Raw genomic sequence first — 17,977 nt, forward strand, 5'->3', positions numbered from 1 at the left:
ACATATAGAAAGAATGGTTTAGCACAATTCACTACATCAGGCATGCAGTCCCACATTCGTCATGAGAATTTCTGCAAGAATTAACACCCCTCCAAACCCCACACAACCCTCCACCCCCCCAGTTTAAAGCTTTGTCCTTCACTTGCCCTCACTACCCCAAACATTTCAGTTCTAATACTCGGCTCATCACTGTTCAGCTCTGTGACTGGCATCTCACCTCAACAGCAATAAATTAACACTGAATAATCAAAAGCAACAGAAAAATAATGGACATTAGGTTTCAAAATGATACATTTATTATAACTAAACAAAGGACACAAGCTCCAATTAACTTAAAAAATTTATACTGCAGTATGGCAAACACAGGACCAGTATTCTCAGAGCACAGACAAATGATTTTCAACTTAAATTTGTAACACAGGCTGAACTTCTTCAACTGAAGAGCAAAACTTGGAATACACACAAAGACCGGAATATGGGACTATTCTTTTTAATTAACTATACCCAATAATTTGATATAAACAATTTAAAAGTATTTAAATACATGTTGAAGTAGCTAAAGTTTATTAGCAAGGTATGTAGATACAAAGTTACAAGAAGTATTTTGGAGTTGTATAAAAGATGTAACTTTTTCCCCCAGACAAAGCCCATGAAGTCTAAGGTACAATCCTGCCAATAGAATATTCTCTACCCGCCTACAGTCCTGCTGACCAACATTACATCAGCTTTCTGGTACTTAACCTGTGGGCAGATTTAATCTCACAGCATGCAGGCAGCAATGAAAATCTCAGTAAAATCCATCTTTTGAGCTAATGTGAAATGGAAACAAATTTTTCAATACAATAGGTCCTATAATCTGCTTGAAGGGGAAAAAGAAATGACATCCTACTTCACTTCACATCCCTGTTGCCAAATTTATTTTTTTTTAAAGCCTTTTGTAAGTTTTATGTTTTTTCCCCTGAACAGTTTATAACCAAGATCTGATCTTATTTGAATCTGAAACAACCCCAACCATGGTCTTACTGATTACCTAACTCTGAGCTTAGAGGCTTTGCCTGTATAAGTCATAAGGTCACTGAAATCTCATGCATCTTTTAATTATTTAAACAAATATTTTACATCTCCTGATCAAATATTCATTCAGGAATAAGTTCTGACCAGTTACTGTACACTCGGAAATCATCCCTTCTCTGAAAGTACTGCAGCTTTGGGATTTTTGGCCAACACAGAAGACAACGCTGCAGATTATCGGAAGCTAGTCCTCAAGCCACTGATCTGCCGGAGCTGTCTGCATCGCCTGGACAGAGCTGCTCGGTAAGGTGCAAAAATCAGGTAAATGGGAATCACCGAGAGCTTCCTCATCTTTTTAAGCTTGCAGAACACATGTGGTTCAAGCACAGCTGTCATGGGTTTGCCAACTTTCAACATCAGAAGGAAAATATTCCCTGCGACAATGCTTTGCTGCGGTTGATGCATTACGTCCTTTAAACGCTTCGGGTAACCGGGAAAAACTGACATTTGTGATTGACATTTAAATGTATTTCATGTAACCTGTTAAAATTTCACAATATGCCAAATTTCAAACAAGTCCAAAAGCTAAAAATGTTCAATAAATGTATCACAATTATTTTAATCAGGACATTCTTCATAAAAAAAATCAGCTATTTTTAGCTCCCTTCTTATTTAATCCACAGAAAATTTAAGTGAACAGTAAACACAGAAAAGGAACAGCAGCAAAGTGTCTTAAACTCCCAAATACTATAATCAGATAATTTACTGTAAGGATAATTAAAGCTCTGTAAAACTTTAAGCAATGAATCTTTGAAAATAGTTTTTTTCTGCTACTTCCCTGTTTTAAACGTGCATGCATTCAAGTGCTTGTAATTCTTAGGTTTTTGATATTGCAAGAAAGGACAATTTTAGAGTATCTTTCTCTTGTTTCAGGAATGTCAAGTAAGATTGTTATACATCATTTTCAAACTGAAGCAACTGCAAAATTCAGTGTACTTCAAAGCCCATCCATTCCACTTGTAAATTACACAACGTAAAATTATGGGTTTTTAAATTGTATTTTTGTGAAATTAGTTTTAATCTTGCATTTTTATCTAAGATAAGTTTTGACCTTAAAAAAGCACCTAGTGAAGTCCTATCTTCAAAATCTACAAACTGACTTTGATGCTGAAATCTCCAAGTTAATCTCGATTTACAAGGAAGAGAACAGCCCCCTTGCTTAGGGTACATTAACTACAGAGATAGTACTGATGTGAAATTTCAGCTTTGTCACAGCAATTTTATACTTCAGATACAGTAACTCTCAGGAGGATCTTACTGTAAGCAGCTTTCTTTGCTAACTGTATAGAATAGGAACTCAATACTTGAACTAAACACTGACCCTTTTTCTAGAATGGTATTGTACATCTTACTGTACATCTTGCTTTGGAAACAACTAAATACAATGGTCCATCATGCAAAGCATGAGACTGTCAAAACTTTTTTTGTTCCACTAACTTCAAACGAGTTTTTACAAATAATTTAGCCAATCTAGATAAATACTGAACATGGAATTACGCTGAAATATGCTTGGGAGTCAACATTTTCTACAAAAAGATGCAACTATGACTAAAAGCATTAAGTACTAACTGCCCACCTCAGTATCACTGTATACAGCGCCATTGTAAGATGTGTTCTCTATAGCATACACAAAATCAAGGATGTTCATATATAATTTTAATACTGGGTGCAAAATAAAAATAAAATTAAAAAACCAAACCACAACCCTGCTGGTTCAAGTCACACTATGTGTATTTCCTAATAGATTTTAAGAAAGAGTGGAAAACTTAGGCTACCAGGAATTATGGAACATCCCAGAGAGCTGGTATTTTAGGTTTTGAACTTAAATATTTACTACTAAGGTCAGACATTAATGAATAAACCTTGACCTACTGTCAGTATTTAATCACACAGTTAAAGACAGTAACTATAACCAATTAATTAGAAAGCCAATGATGTCATCAAAGCACTGGCAATACCAGACATGACTTGACTGCACAGTAAGCAAGGTCATGAGATGAAAGTATGTCTGTACTTTGACTATACCTGGTTAGTGATTTTTATACCTGAGATGAAAATTGAGAGGTAAGACAACTAGTTATGGTGTAAATAATTATCAGATGAAAAACAAATGTGAAGATAACTGCGTTTTTAAAAAAATATATGCGAAAAGATCATAACTGACATTTCCACTTTATGATTATTTTCATTTTGCTACTTAGACAAACACTTTAACTCACTTTACTGTGTGACAGATTGTGTTCTGAAACTATTTTAAAGGCTCCTGTGATTCCAATGCTTTAGTAATTCATGGAATTTTGAGTAGAAGCAACATCCTCTACTCGCTAGTCTGAAGAAATTTAAGGCACCCATAAGAAGCAAACTTCATGGGAAGTTTCCATTCTAGGGAAAAATAAATCCGATTTTCCCTTCAACAGAAAAAAAAATCATGAATTCATAAAAGTGATTAGAATGCCACATTCTCTGTCAGTGAGGCAACAGCTTTGTGATATCTAGCTTAAATAAAACTCAATCTAAAGAGCTACTATTGAAGCCACAGAATCTTCACTAACAGGTTACAAAATATGTAATATTGTAACAGAAGGGAAAGTTTGTTTTAAAATCTGAAAAAGCTAAAAGGTAGAAGCAGAGCAAGGTTGGGCCCCATGTAAAGATGAAAGGAAATAAATGAGAAACATTTTTCCATGATAGATACACTTACTTTATACAGCAAAGTTGCAAGTTTAATGGATCACTGTACCACAACAATGAGTGCAAATACATGATTTTGTGGGCAGGAGCACTGCTAAAGAAGCATATTTTGTTTTCATCTGTATGGAATGATAGTAAATCACTACTTTGATGAACGGAAATTTCATTCCATATGTCAGAAAACATATCTACAATTTATTACTAGAATCAGCTCAAAATACTTCCCATAATCACAAAAGCTCAAGTAACATGTAGCCATTAGACACAGAATGATATACAAGGTTTTGGTTACAATTGGGATTAGCTTCAGATTCTGAAGCTTAATTCTTTGCTTCCGCAGCTTCTTTATCATGTTTTTCCTTTGCTTTCTCTTTTTCTTCCAGTTTTTCTTCTTTTTGAAGCAGTGTCATAATCTCAGCAACCTGACTAGTGCCAATATCAATGTCTTCTTTGTCAATCAATTCTACTACCTACATGAACATAAAATGGAGAAAGCACTTAATTTTTACATAATTGAGGCATTTTCATATCATAAATTTTAAGACAAAAAAAAAGTCATCAATTCTCTCATGTTGAAGAAAACCAGTATTTTTTCATACATGAAAACAAAAATTCAAACCACAAGCAGTGCCTCAAATGTATCAGGAGTATTAAAAAAAGTCAAATTTAAAACAAATTATGTAGAACTTTTGACCTCAGCACACAGAATCGCATTTTAAAACGATTACTAATGGCCTTTTTATATATTTTTCTTTAATAAGGAATAATATGCGTGTAAAATAGACTCATTTATTACATCTGTTCCAATGGAAAGCTCAGACTCAGTATTTAAGACAATACTTATTTTATTGGCTTAATTTTATCGAAAAGACCTACTGTACTAAATAGAAAAGCATAAATTTACAAAAACTTAAAAGTCCAGGGGGGCTGGCCTTTCAGAAAACAAAATGAAAAAATAATTTAGCAGGCACTTCCAAATTCCTTTATCTAGCTTTTTGTACAAATGTATTCTTGGCATATCTCCTCAAGTTCCTAGACTTACTCTGCATTATACACAGAATTCAAAGCACATTTTACCTATGTTACTAAACCTAACTGAATACAACAGCTGTTTTGAGCAAGAGGAAAGAATCGTCACTGGGACAACCTCAGTAGAGAGGAAAAATGTGTTTCAAAAGGCTGATGTTGTATTTTCTAGCTGGTCAGCGTCCTAACTTTCAGCACCACTACTGTATTGAGTAGGAAAATTACTTGCAAGGAAGTTAAGTTTCAGAACATCTCTAAATTTATCAAGTGAAAAAGAAACAAGAAAATGAAGGAGAAATGCAGGGAAAAGCCGAGAATATTCTGCAAAACGAAGACAACAGAACAAAGCAGGCAAAGAACACAAGTCATTTACAATGGACCTAAAGAACAGTTGATGGTCTAATATCTTCCAAGCATAGGAAATAGAGGTCTCAATGAAATATCTAAGGTATACAAGGAGGCAAGAGAAGCTATTTATCTTGTGTTGAAATAAAGTATATCTATAAACATTATGTCAAGATTTTGGCCAAATACTGGTATTCCTAAAGTAGTTCTTCTAAAGCTCCTTCCCATCCTCGTTCCCATTCATAAGCAACATAACAAAATTATCGTATTTTACAGAACTTGACATATGCATACAGGAAACCCTACAGCTTTAAAGGTAACATGGGTAACAGACACAGGATAAAGGGGGTTTTGCCCCCCAACATAGTCATATAATACATATTAGCATCTTCAGAATGCATAAGATCTATCTACAATACAGTCCCAAAAATCTCACTGGCATCAAGTAAAGACTTTTGCAAAAGACAGCAATACGAATTTAAGTCAAAACAGGTACAACGTTTGAGGATGGCTAACCTTGTTTTCTTTAAGTACTCTACAGACTTACCTTAACAACATTATCTATATCAATTTTGCCATCCTTGTTTTCATCCAGTGCCTCTGCAATCCTAGTTAGCTTCTCCTCTGGAATCTTCTGGATTTGTTTCATCGCATTAATTAACTCAGCAATACTGATGAGATTCTCCCTGAAGAGGAAGCACAATCTGTACATGGCAAGCAGTGACTCCAAAGGAGTAAAGATGACAAAAGGCAGTACTGAAAGTCACTAAACTGCAGGTCACTTTAAAAAAAAAAATGAACCCAGTAATTATTTATTTATAATCATGAACAGAATGCAAAAAAGCAAAAATGAGTTACTGATCTGCAAGCAGATTTCAAATGAATCTTTATCTTACCCACTGAATGTCATGCTTGTGGTTTCCACAAACTTTATTACACAAATACAGGTATCCGATAGCATTTGAAATAACATTTAACACAGTTTCTATACTTCCGAGGCTGTGTAACTAATGCCCTTTTTATGGGGCATTATGTACATACTTTTTATGTCCCCATTTACCAGAGGTGCAGTGCCATGCACCTGTAATCCTTTCAGATTGAGATAGGCTGGCCTACACAAAATTAATGAAAGTCACAGAAAAACAAAAGCTGAGAACTAATCACTTCAGCAATTTAGCTGTTTTGTTAAAATAGGCTTCGTTTGCTCATATCAAGGAACAGACTTTGTAGAAGAAAGGACTAAACTTCACGTTGTGACTAGCAGATTTCAGATGTTTCCACTGTCTGCTTACTGATCTCATGAAGCTAAAGTTGCCTGTCTTCTGCAACTTAAAGCCTCTGCTTGCCTACGTAGTTTTGTTAGTTTGAAGAACCATCTTCCAGCACAGGTCTAACTGAAATGCAGGAAACAGCGAACCAAATAAATATTAAGCAGAAGGGCTTTATCAGTACAGTCCCAGCCCCATATCTGTCCCTAATGTCTGGGCACACTGATTTTTATTTAAGGAGCATTTCTCAAGCTGCCACTAAATGTCCTGGACTTGTGTGATTTCTGTGACTCTTGATGACTTGGTAATGACTGCACCACTTTGAAGGTTAAAAACCAAGCAATGAAGCAATATCTAAACTAATAATTTTCAGTCACCCACAATCACCAACAAAATTATCCACAAAACCACCCATTACAGAAAACACAATTACATTCCGTACAAGCAGATTCTACACTGTATTTTTAATTTACAAATTTGGATGGTTTAGATCAACAACTTCTCTATAGCACCATTCATAGGGCCACCTTAATCTTATTACACAAAATTTGAAACAAATGACCGTTTGCCCTGGGGACTGGAAAAAAACAAAGTCTGAAAGCAACAAAAACAGAACCCTTATTGCTGTTTAGGTTATGCTCTATGGGAGCTAGGAAGCTCTCATAATGAATCACACAAAAAGCTGCAAGCATAAACTAGATTAATATGGCATTCATAATCACAAACTGAGAGAATTAGTCACAGTTTAGGTATTTCAGTGCCTGTAATATGCAACATATTCAACACAGGATTGCCTGAAAGACTCTCCAGTAACACTAACACCTGGAGAAGTGTTGATAAATGAATTTTGCAATGAAACTATCAAAAAATATCTTTCTTTGAAAATATGCAAATGAGTTAAAGTTGAAATGAAGCAAATTTTCGGAAAGAGACCATGTAAAATTATCTCCTTACTTCCACTAGACCTGTTCCCCCATTTCTCTCCAGAGACAAAATAGGTTTTATTGCAATGTTTTTCCTCACTGACATCTTCACTACCGAAGACCAACAAACAAGAATATGCTCACCATACTGTTCACACCTTTTCAATCAATGACACAGGGCAAAGCTACTGCGTGAGGAGCGTGACTAAAGGCATGATTTCACCTGCACCACTGTTAGTGCTACAGCCATGATCAAGACAGTAAGACGTTAATCAATGCTTTGACTTTCAGAACCCCCTCAGGACTAGCATCTGGGGAATTATACCTGCTTTTTTCCTTCCTCATTGCAACCATACTTAATGTACCTTAGAAGAGAGAAAATCTACAGAACAATTTTGTTAATTTTATTTTTAAAATAAATTATCTTAACATTCTAAACTACAATTTATTGTTTAATTCTTTTCTAATCACATGTCGGACAAAAGCGAAATTGAAGATGAACAGTCAGAGACACATTCAGTGCTCTCAAGTCACTTACCCAGCAGGAGGACTATCACCACCGACCAGCTTTGCATCCACTGTCTTTTGACTTGTCTCTAATTCATTAATAATTTTGTCTATCTGACCAATCATTCTGTTTACCCTCTTGGTCAATCGCTTGCTTGCCTTTGACTCTTCCACTACCTCTTCCTGGCCAGTTTTAGAGAGCTCTTTTATCTCTTGCAAATCCTAAAGAAATGGTCATGAGAGAGAAAAGCTTTTATTGGTGTGAATTCTCAACAACACACGCTACTGACTTCGACTAGTATTTCAAGAAAGGTGTCATTTGTAAATGAAATGCAAATGCATAGACATATAAAGCCAAACTGGAATTAGAACAATAAATTCTAACACTGTTGACATTTTCATGTACCCCTTAAATGTTATTTTCCACCTTTCATAAAATTGGGTAAGATTCATTTTACTTAATTCAAAGTATCTGTAATACTGACATCTATGCTTGATAACAAAGAACTGCAGCATGCAGCAGTTAGTCAGTACCTGTTAATCTAGTCACCTTGGAAATAATAGCAGGAACAGGATTCTCATCTGGTGGGAACTACTCCAATATTTTTAACTAGGCTTCAAACATGGTACAGAAATGAGGCCTCTGTATAAAACAGTATAAAGCTCATATACTCAGCTACCAAATACAGGCTAACAGACATCCAAGTAAGATAATATTTAATTTTGTGGATCATTAATGTTAAAACTAAAACCAAACAGAAATAAAAAATAATTAAAAATGGAACTTCCATGCCCCATTCTTCACCTCATTATACTCCTGGATATCACCCTTCAATTCCTCAAGCTCCTCCTTTTCCTTTGTTAGTGATTTTTTCTGTTCCTGCAGCTTGGTGCAAGCATCACTCAGCATGTCAATCTCCTCCTTAGTGATTTCCTCACCCTGTAACAGAAAATATATACAAATTAGTGAAAGATACACTTATGATTTTCCTCAAAGATTTCGGGTCTTTTGCCAGAAGAGACAGACTCGAGATTCTATTTCCATGTTTGGAGTCAATATTGTACAGACTGGCATTTTGAGGCTAATGCCAAGATCTAAAATGCTAAGGCAATGAGTTTGCTATGGTACATATTTTTTCAGTGGACCAGTAATAAATTCAGCTAATGTGATTCATTATGTGAGTTTTGACTATTTGAAATTCTGTACCTAACTGTCTCATTTAACAATGTTTTACTTCCTTCTTTGCTGGGTGAAAAATCCAAACAACTGAGAAACGATTCATCACGTATGGGAAAGATACAGTACACAAAAAATTTTTGCAGAGCAAAGTACAGGAAGCTGAGCTGGAGCAAAGTTATCTTCAACAGCCTTTGTAAGAATGAGAATGATCATCCATAGTTTGTGAGGTATACTTGTGTCTTGAAAAGCTGAGATACCCCCAGCTGAATACTTGAAAAATAAGACTTCAAGATGATTCATTAAAAATGCTAAAATCCCATAATACTAGCTACAGTTAGCACATTAATCCTAGCCAGACACTTGCTTTTATTTTGAATGGCTAAACTCTGAACAGCCACATAAGTAGAGTACAGAAAGACAAGTGCAAACAAGGATGCCAGAAACACAGAGCAGAATGATGATACGCTTCCAACAAACAACTACATAACAGTTCACAAACTGCATTGTGTGGGCATTCAGCCCCTTCATCAAGTCAGGAAAAGTTTCAGTGTTCTATTAGTATCTAGGCATCAACCTCACTTCTGATTTGAGTACAGTATCTGTAGTTCACCTTAGCAAAAAACAAAACAAAACAAAAAAAAACCCACCCAAAAAACCCCAAAAGCCAAACCCCAAATTCCTCTGCCTCAAATAAAATCAGTCATCTTCAAGAAGCTGGCAGTCTTAGATATTTCCCCTACCAGGCAAGAATCACAAGGTTTAAAATCTTTGGAAGCATCTTTAGTGGACAAGCCACACCGTAACCTTGGTTAACAATGCCACACTAACTTTACTTCTTGTTCTCTCTCATCGGTTAGGGCTTTTGAGGAAGTTGTTCTTGCTGCCCAGTGTCATACATTCTCATGGTGTTGGTGGCGTGACAGGCAGCAACGCAAATGCTATGCCAGATCTGCAGTGTAAGCTAGCTGCGACACCACACAACCTTGCTGTTTCCAAACGAGATGGTCCCAGCCTTGCCCGCCTCCTTTGGCATTCTCATGGCTGCGCTATCATGCACCCATAGCTACACAGTCAGCAGTCAGCTAACTTATTGCACAAAAATGCATGATTTCAATGTGGATTATTTCCATTTCATTATTACCATTAAAACCTTCCTGGCAGCATTCTAAAGTAAACAATGTTATAATAATAGCAGGTAGATAATGATGCTGTCCAGGAAAATTGAAAACATTTTTCTGCCTAAAATATCCATTCTAAATTAATGTTGTTTTTCCACACAGTAACACTGGGACTTACAAAAATCCTGACACCAAACCTCGTGGACAAGAACAAAGTGCTCAGCTACAAATAAAACTCAAGGTACAACTGAAACATGAAAAAAAAAAAAAAGGCATACGAGAGGTTGAAGCAGAGCCAGGTGACCCAGGAGGAATATAGAAGCACTGTCCGAGCCTGGAGGCATGGGTTCAGGAAAGCAAAAGCCCACTTGGAGTTAAATCTGGTGAAGGACACGAAGGGCAACAAGAAAGGCTTCTACAAGTCCATCAGGAGCAAAAGGAAGACAAGAGAAAATGTGAGCCTGCCGCTGAATGAGGCAAGGAACTTGGTGCAAAAGGACATAGAAAAGGCAAAGATAGTCAATGCCTTCTTCAGTTTTTACTGGTAAGACTGGCCTTCAGGAATCCCAGGTCTCTGAGACCAGCGGGGAAGTCTGGAGCAAGGAAGATCCACCGTCAGTTGAGGAGGATCAACTTAGAGAACAGTTAAACAAACGGAAAATGCACCAGTCCATGAGACTTAATGGGATACAACCACAAGTGCTGAGGTTTGTTTGATGTTACTAAGATGCCCTTCTCAATTATCTTTGAAAGGACATAGTCATCAGGGAAGATCCTGAGGACTGGAAGAAAGCAGATGTCACTCCTGTCTTCAATAAGAGCAGGGAGGAAAATCTGGGGAGCTATAGGCCAGCCAGGTAGCAAATGGTTAAACCCACATGCTCTGACTTGTAACAAAGCATGCTCTGATCACAACAAAGCATGCTAATCCTAGAAATTAATGTTACTTTAATAGTGGTGTAAGTTATGTTCAACATCAGACTAAAGAAACAGGGAAAGAGTACACACTAAAGTTTTTATAGTGTACATACACTTCGAAAGAAAGGCATACTCATCTTTACCTACTCCTGCCCTCTCCCTCCTCATGTGTTCACTATACACAGATAAACATGCACAGATCCATTATGTCTACAACCAGTGCAAATGCCCCAAAATTAGGCATATTAGTATCAATAACACAGATAAAGGAGACACTCAGAGATTTTTTTGTGCTGACATGAATTTCTGCATTAGTGGTTAAGAACTTGCAATCTACCAATTAGCTGTTTTTAACTGACAGAATGTGGTGAGAGGGTAAAAACTGCAGGACAGCCAGGCAACTGATCATGGCTCTTACATGGAAGTTTTGAATCTTTACATTGAAAAGTATAAAAGCATGCAGTTATTCAGATTACCTTGATGCCTTCCAACACTGGTGCTGTATCTTTCAGTGTCTCCGAGTGCATCGCCATATCTGCCTTTGCCAGTTCTTGCTCGGTATCCATACCCATCTGACTTTTTTTAACTTGCAGAGCAGCTGCTTCAAGATCTACTGCTGATTCCACCTCTTTCTAAATTTGAAAGACCAATGAAGGTTTAATTAAAACAAAAGATAACGTTATCTGTATTAGCATCAGTAAAGAATGACTTCTCAAAATAAAAATAGTTGCCAAAGTAGATGTAGACATTTTTAAGACAACATTAAAAAACTGCAACATACTGGGCAGTTTCACATAAAAATACCCAGTTGCGCTTAATGACTTGTGCCTGTGAGCACATGAGCCTTAATTCACCAGCAAAGCAGGCCAGTATCTTCTATAGTCAAGTATTACACAATGACATTATCAGACTAAGGACAAATAGAAAGAGCCAAAGATAAGAACAATTACATATCAAGTATGGGCCAGGGATCAAGAAACAAACAAAACCACCAGAGGAATAAAAGGCTTCTCTTATTGCTCTCATTAAAAGGACAGAAGAGAAATCATGGATGCATAAGACTGAGACAATCTTTTATGTTTCACAGAGAACCCTTTGGGGTTGCAGTCTGCTTTAATATTTTCCCACATCTTGCACATGTGGATTTAAAGTTCTTGCAGTTTCTTGCAGGCAACACCCAGAGCAGAGGGAATAACTCGTAACATGCTAGTTTTTACAGCACTGACATCTTTCTCAATAGTTGAGAGCAGAACTTACCATGGTTGCAATCGGAAGGGTTTCTTTGGCTTTCTCTGCAGCTTCAGACATTCTTTCCAACTCTTTTTCTTCATTTTCTTTCCTGATGGCTTCCTCTTCCTGAAGTGTTGCTTCCAGACGTGCTTTGTTATCTACTTTTTCACCTTCGACTTCTGCCACTTTGACTTGAGCCTCTTTGGCCTAAAAATAATGCAAGAAGTCTACACATCATCATCAATATTTTTATATATTAATGTCCTTATATTGTCTGGAGTGCAGATTGTTTTTAATATCAGTAAAAAAGTCTATTCTAAATCTCCTTATGCTATTACTGTCTACTGTCATGCAATTAAATATTGCCTTTTACTTGCTTTATTCTCAGACCTCTCCACATATAAGCCAACTTCTGTCTTTGAAGGTCACTCAAATAAACCTATCCATGGTTTAGTTTTTCAAGGAAAAGAAAGGAACGAAGAAGAACATCTGCTTCTCTAAACAGATCTTCAGCAACGATACTGACAGTTGGTGACAGACCATATACATCAATACTTACAACACTCTCTGGTAGTGTCTGAAGTGTTGTTTTGAGCTGATCAGCTGGAGAAAGGGTATCTGGAAGATACATGGCTCTGGATAAAATAAGCAATGAAGTAGGGATTTCCTGGTTCAGGTGCAGATCTAGCCACTATAAATGCAACACATAAAACAAATCTTTAACTTTTGGATTTTTTTACTTTTTTACAGATCAAGTCAAGCATACACAGAAAAGTAATTTTTTTTTTTTTTACCACTACTTACCAGTCAATAACCTAGCACAGGAACTACAGGCTATAAGCAGCTAAGATCTTCAGCGACTGCATTGAAATATATGAAGTAGTATTTTGTTTGAAGAAGTATTTCAAGAAATACTTAATGAATATTTCAAAAAGTAGTTTGTTTCACATGCATCTTCCTCTAAATCAGGCAACACCAACAGACAATGAACTGATCTACTTCGAGAAAAGTTCTTTACAGACTAATAAAAATAATTAACAAGACAAACTGCCAAAATTGCAAATATATTTTGGATATGTTTAAGTATCTGTTTGCATCATCAAAACCCAGTCAAAAGCCAGAAACCCGCTGCTCCTACATACTTACACAGTATACATGACAAAAGCTTATTAAGGAGAAGGACTGTTTTAGCCAAGCCTTTAATGAGAACCGAAGTAAAACGACTTCTCAGAATCCTAACAGAAATCAGAGCTAGCAACTGAACAGAGGCCTGTGTGTTCAGTCTTGCCCAAACATACCTGTTTAAGTTGTTCCTTGAGACGTTCCTCGGTCACACCAAGAGCTCTCATCCCTCGGGCACGACAAGCTGCCTGCAGTTCTTTAACAGTCAGGCTATCAACTCCTTCTTCAGCAATCAGCTGCACAAAGCATAAAATAAACTTTAACATGTAACAGCTCAAAACGGAAGAACCACCATCGATGCACACCCCTAAGACCTCATTTTTACAACGGCCACTAGAGGCTGCTGTGACAACACAAAATAGCCTCCAATTTCTAAATAGTGAGCATTGTACTGCAGTCTTAACAGCTCCATAATGGTCACGTCAATCTCTCTCTAAGGTAGTATTTCTATTAGCTCCCTTACAATTTACAGTTTCATAGAAATGCTTTTCTTTGTAACATAATTACTTTAATTGCAATTAATAGTAGATTAAAAAAAGTCAACTTTTTCTTTACAAATAAGGATATTTCTGATTTTAAGCTCTTCGAGCCTTTTCGTTCTAAATTAGCTCAAAAATAAGACAATTAAGACAAAAAAGGAAAATGCCTAGAAAGACATACATATATCCACACAAACTCATTACTCTTAAATGTCAAAAACATTAACTGGAGCCTATTTAGAATTACTCACTTTGTCATCTGCTTTTATGCTTCTCAACCTCATAGTCAGCTGGAAGCGGAGAAAGTTATTTGTCCCAATTGACTGAAGCTCCAACAATTTACAAAGTGCCACCAGCTGAGGCCTCGTTAGATTGTCCAGAGTCAACTCATCTTCAAACAGTTTGGAGAACCTCAAGATCTCCTCATTACTGGGTCTTTCACCAGTTTCCCTGATCTGTAAGAAAAAACAAACACACACAAAGTTTTTCAAAGCAAATGTTATGGTTGGGCAGTATTTTGAACAACAAAAATATTCTCCCTATTTGTCAAGTACTTTGCATCCATTTTGGGATAGGAAATAGGACACAAGGAAGGCATGAAAGACATTTTTAAAAAAACAACTTGTTTACTATAAAAGGCAAGAGAATGGATAGCGTTGGTAGTTTCCAACAACACTGTGTAATATACTTAAGACAAACCTAACAAAAACAAGAAATAGATTCATCTGTTGGCACTGCCATGAGATATCTTGAAAAAAAAAATATGAGCAAATAAATAGTTGCTACAGAAATCACACTGGCAAGTATTCTTTCTGATACCATACTTACTAAACATAAAAGCAAATTAAAAGCATCACCTTGTGAAGATAAAGTGAGAAGTACATCCAATGGCAAAAATTTTGCAATGCCGGTGTCCCTATGAAACACAATTTGGACACCTACCTACCTACGTTCTCTCCACAACCACATTTGCTACAATACTGTTTGCCTCCAGTTCCTAGCTGTTCTGTGGCGCCTCAATGCAAATGCACTTGTACGTGCAGTTATTCCAAAGTATAAAGCACAAATAGGGACAGGAGTCTGCATCCTTTTTGACGGAAGGTTCTGTGTAACTGCTTGTACAAATGCAAAGTTAAGTTTTTAATTTATGTGTTGCCAAATGGCCCTTCAGACTAATTAAATCCCAAGACTGGAAACAGAAATAACAGTTCAAAAAAGTAGAAAAAAATCATTCCCTAGTCTCATCAGGTCATAGTAAAACATTATCACCTGTATAAATGTTGATTTTTCTATTTTATTTTTACCATCAAGTGCTTGTTAGTGATATTACTGAATCCAAAAATCTACAGAATTTAACAATGAAATACTCCCAGTCACTTAACACCTTCGGTCTAAACAGTAAGTATGTAGATATCCAAAAAACACTTTTCCCAACCCCTCTACCTTTTTTTAAGCCCTGTAAAGAAAACATAAGCTAAGTGACATCAAGTACTGTCTGAAAAACTAACGTTACCTATACAGCCTGATTTATTATGCCTACTTGTTTTACTTGCCAATTCAAATCGTTTAGTGAACAGCTACTGAGTACAGGAAAAGATAAAAATTTCGAAGACAAGATGGTATCAAGTCTATTAACCTCTAGGATACTAGAGAGAAATGTAGCAGAGAAACCAACTCAGAGAAAGAAAGGTCAAAGGCCTTGCTGTTCCACTTCACCAGCTCCTTCACTACAGGAGCCAAAAATGGAACCTTAAATATGCAGAAAGTATTTTCTTCCTTGAAGCTGAATTTTGGCAGAGCCAAGCATAAGTTTCTTGAGAGTATAAATTGAAACTTTCTAGTACATCACTAGCTACAGAGCAACACAGATAAATTCTGGAATTCTGCAGTTAACATGTTAAGTCTGTTATCAATGGTTCTTGCAGCATCAAGTATTTCACTGCAGAAGCAGCTATAAAAGAATAGCAAAAAAGCGGGAAACACTTAAGCTTCTTCCTGCTCTGACATTTATCATCTAGTACAGTGAAATGACATCAATAAAGTTTGTCTCCATGGCACAAATGAGAAATTTATAGGTGTTAAAAGCACACCCACACATAAGAAATGCAGGGCTTGAAACTTCTTTTTAGTCATCAGAGAAACCTGGGACTTCCTCCAGCAAGTGTGGAATGATACGTCATTTATTTCCACAGAAATGAACTGTCAAATGTAAATTCTCAGTAGCAGTTCTTTCAGAAGAAAATGAAATGTTCCAAACATGAAGCATGGCAGTGACATGCTCCCAGAGTCTGCAGCATCAGTGTTTCAGCTACTAACTGCTATAACTAACCATTTAAAATTTTCTGCAGATGAAAAAGAACAGAAACAGATGATTGCGTAGAAGCTTCAAAATACATGGACTTTGCAAACACATACCGACTCGCAAAACTTGCCAATATCACTATCCAAGGTAACCTATGCGGCACTATCAACATGATCTTATTACTCCACCCTTCAAAACTTTATTCTCAGCACAGACAAGCAGGAGAAGCTCAAGCTAGTTGATAGACTTATAAAATTCAGGTCTGAAATCCCCAGGCTTATGTGCCTTTTTCTGTGCAAATACATACTCTCCCCAAAGAAGGGGACTACATTGTTACTTTCAACAAAGCACATGGTGATGGTTGTTGGCTCAATCTCTTATTCAATAGCCCCATAATTAAGAGAAATCGGAATTGTGAGCAGACAGAGATAAATCCTATGCTGAGAAGATTTAAGAAAGTATTTTTCATCTCTCCAGGGAATACCTTACCCTTACCTACAACTTGGTGAAATACTGTCAAATCTAAAGGCCATCAACATAGGAGGCAGATATCTGACATTTAGTCTGTGAGTCAGCAACTGCTTGTGAATAGGAAAATTTTGCACGGAACACAGCACTCCCATACTAGCAAAACCTCAGGTTATACCACATTCTAGCAGTATCCACAAGGATTTCAGCAATATAGCAACTGTGCATTTAAAAATTGTTTTTAAAAGCAGAATTAAATTTGATAAAAAAAATTTACTTTTCCCCCCACTAAGTTTTAATCAGTTAATTAGGAAAGAATTCCTTTCTCCCACTTTTTACACCCAGTGTTCAAAAAAAAAAACAGGTCAAAAAATACATGAGTAATCACTGAGCCCATTATTTTATGATTCTAGAATTAACTTATTCACAGAATAAGAGAATAAAAGTGAATGAGCAGAAATATACTGCTTCTAGAATCAGAGAGTGAAAGTACCTGCTAGAATACCAAAGCTTAGAAGAGTAAAATTTCAACACGCTGAAGTATTACTTGCAAAAAAGAAATCTATCCTAAAAAAAACCTACTACATCCTGCTTCTTCAAATCCAACAGAATAAAGGTATCTGATGACTACCATAGCCCAAACAAACCACCAAGCTATTTTTTTTGGTAGGAGGAGAAAATATATATTTTTTTTCAAATTGTTACCTTTTGAAAGAACGTTGAAAAATCTTTTGTAACGTTTCCTTTGGCTGCTTTATTTTTTAAGGCCATCTCCTCAATTGTGTCTTGAAGGAATTTAGCCAATTCAAGCTTTACTCTCAATTCTTTCTTCAGTCTTTCCTCCTGTTGAAAAAAAAATTTGGTTTTAAAAGTTCTTTCCAGAAACATGCACACTGAATACCACTTCTTCTGCCCTTAGACAAGTTACGTGGACTACTTCTGAACTTCTGCTGTAACACACACATCATAAGAGGACATTCACTCTTACCAAAGACCCCCAAATCACAGTGAAAATAGGCTGATGAGCAAAAAGCTCCATGAAGCATGAGGTGCAATGCCAACAGTGAAGTGCAGCATTGAGTGGCCTCACCAGCTAGAGCTAACATGCACTCTCTGAATTAATAACAAAAAAACCCAGAAACTAACCAACTGGTTTGGGTAATTCCCAATTCTTGTATCCAGCACAGAAATCCTACACTACATTTCATTCAAACAAAGAGGAACTGATCACAGAATTAGAAATTAATGGTTACTTAGAGCCAAGTATAT

The 17,977-nt window shown here is 36.4% G+C and overlaps 1 protein-coding gene across 1 annotated transcript in view; it reads right to left on the reverse strand.

Annotated features, from left to right (window-relative positions):
• Nucleotides 1-278: 278 nt before the first annotated feature.
• LETM1 (leucine zipper and EF-hand containing transmembrane protein 1) overlaps nt 279-17,977 on the reverse strand; it is a 34,141-nt gene continuing 16,442 nt past the window's right edge. The window contains exons 5-14 of the mRNA XM_054825048.1: nt 17,414-17,551; nt 14,190-14,393; nt 13,576-13,695; nt 12,837-12,968; nt 12,305-12,484; nt 11,524-11,679; nt 8,637-8,771; nt 7,863-8,053; nt 5,681-5,819; nt 279-4,232 (exon numbers count right to left, since the gene is read on the reverse strand). Of these exons, the coding sequence (XP_054681023.1) occupies nt 4,083-4,232; nt 5,681-5,819; nt 7,863-8,053; nt 8,637-8,771; nt 11,524-11,679; nt 12,305-12,484; nt 12,837-12,968; nt 13,576-13,695; nt 14,190-14,393; nt 17,414-17,551 (1,545 nt within the window). The 3' untranslated portion in view covers nt 279-4,082. The remainder of the gene's footprint in view (nt 4,233-5,680; nt 5,820-7,862; nt 8,054-8,636; nt 8,772-11,523; nt 11,680-12,304; nt 12,485-12,836; nt 12,969-13,575; nt 13,696-14,189; nt 14,394-17,413; nt 17,552-17,977) is intronic.

The sequence above is a fragment of the Grus americana genome, chromosome 4, assembly GCF_028858705.1.
Source record: "Grus americana isolate bGruAme1 chromosome 4, bGruAme1.mat, whole genome shotgun sequence".
Taxonomy (NCBI): domain Eukaryota; kingdom Metazoa; phylum Chordata; class Aves; order Gruiformes; family Gruidae; genus Grus; species Grus americana.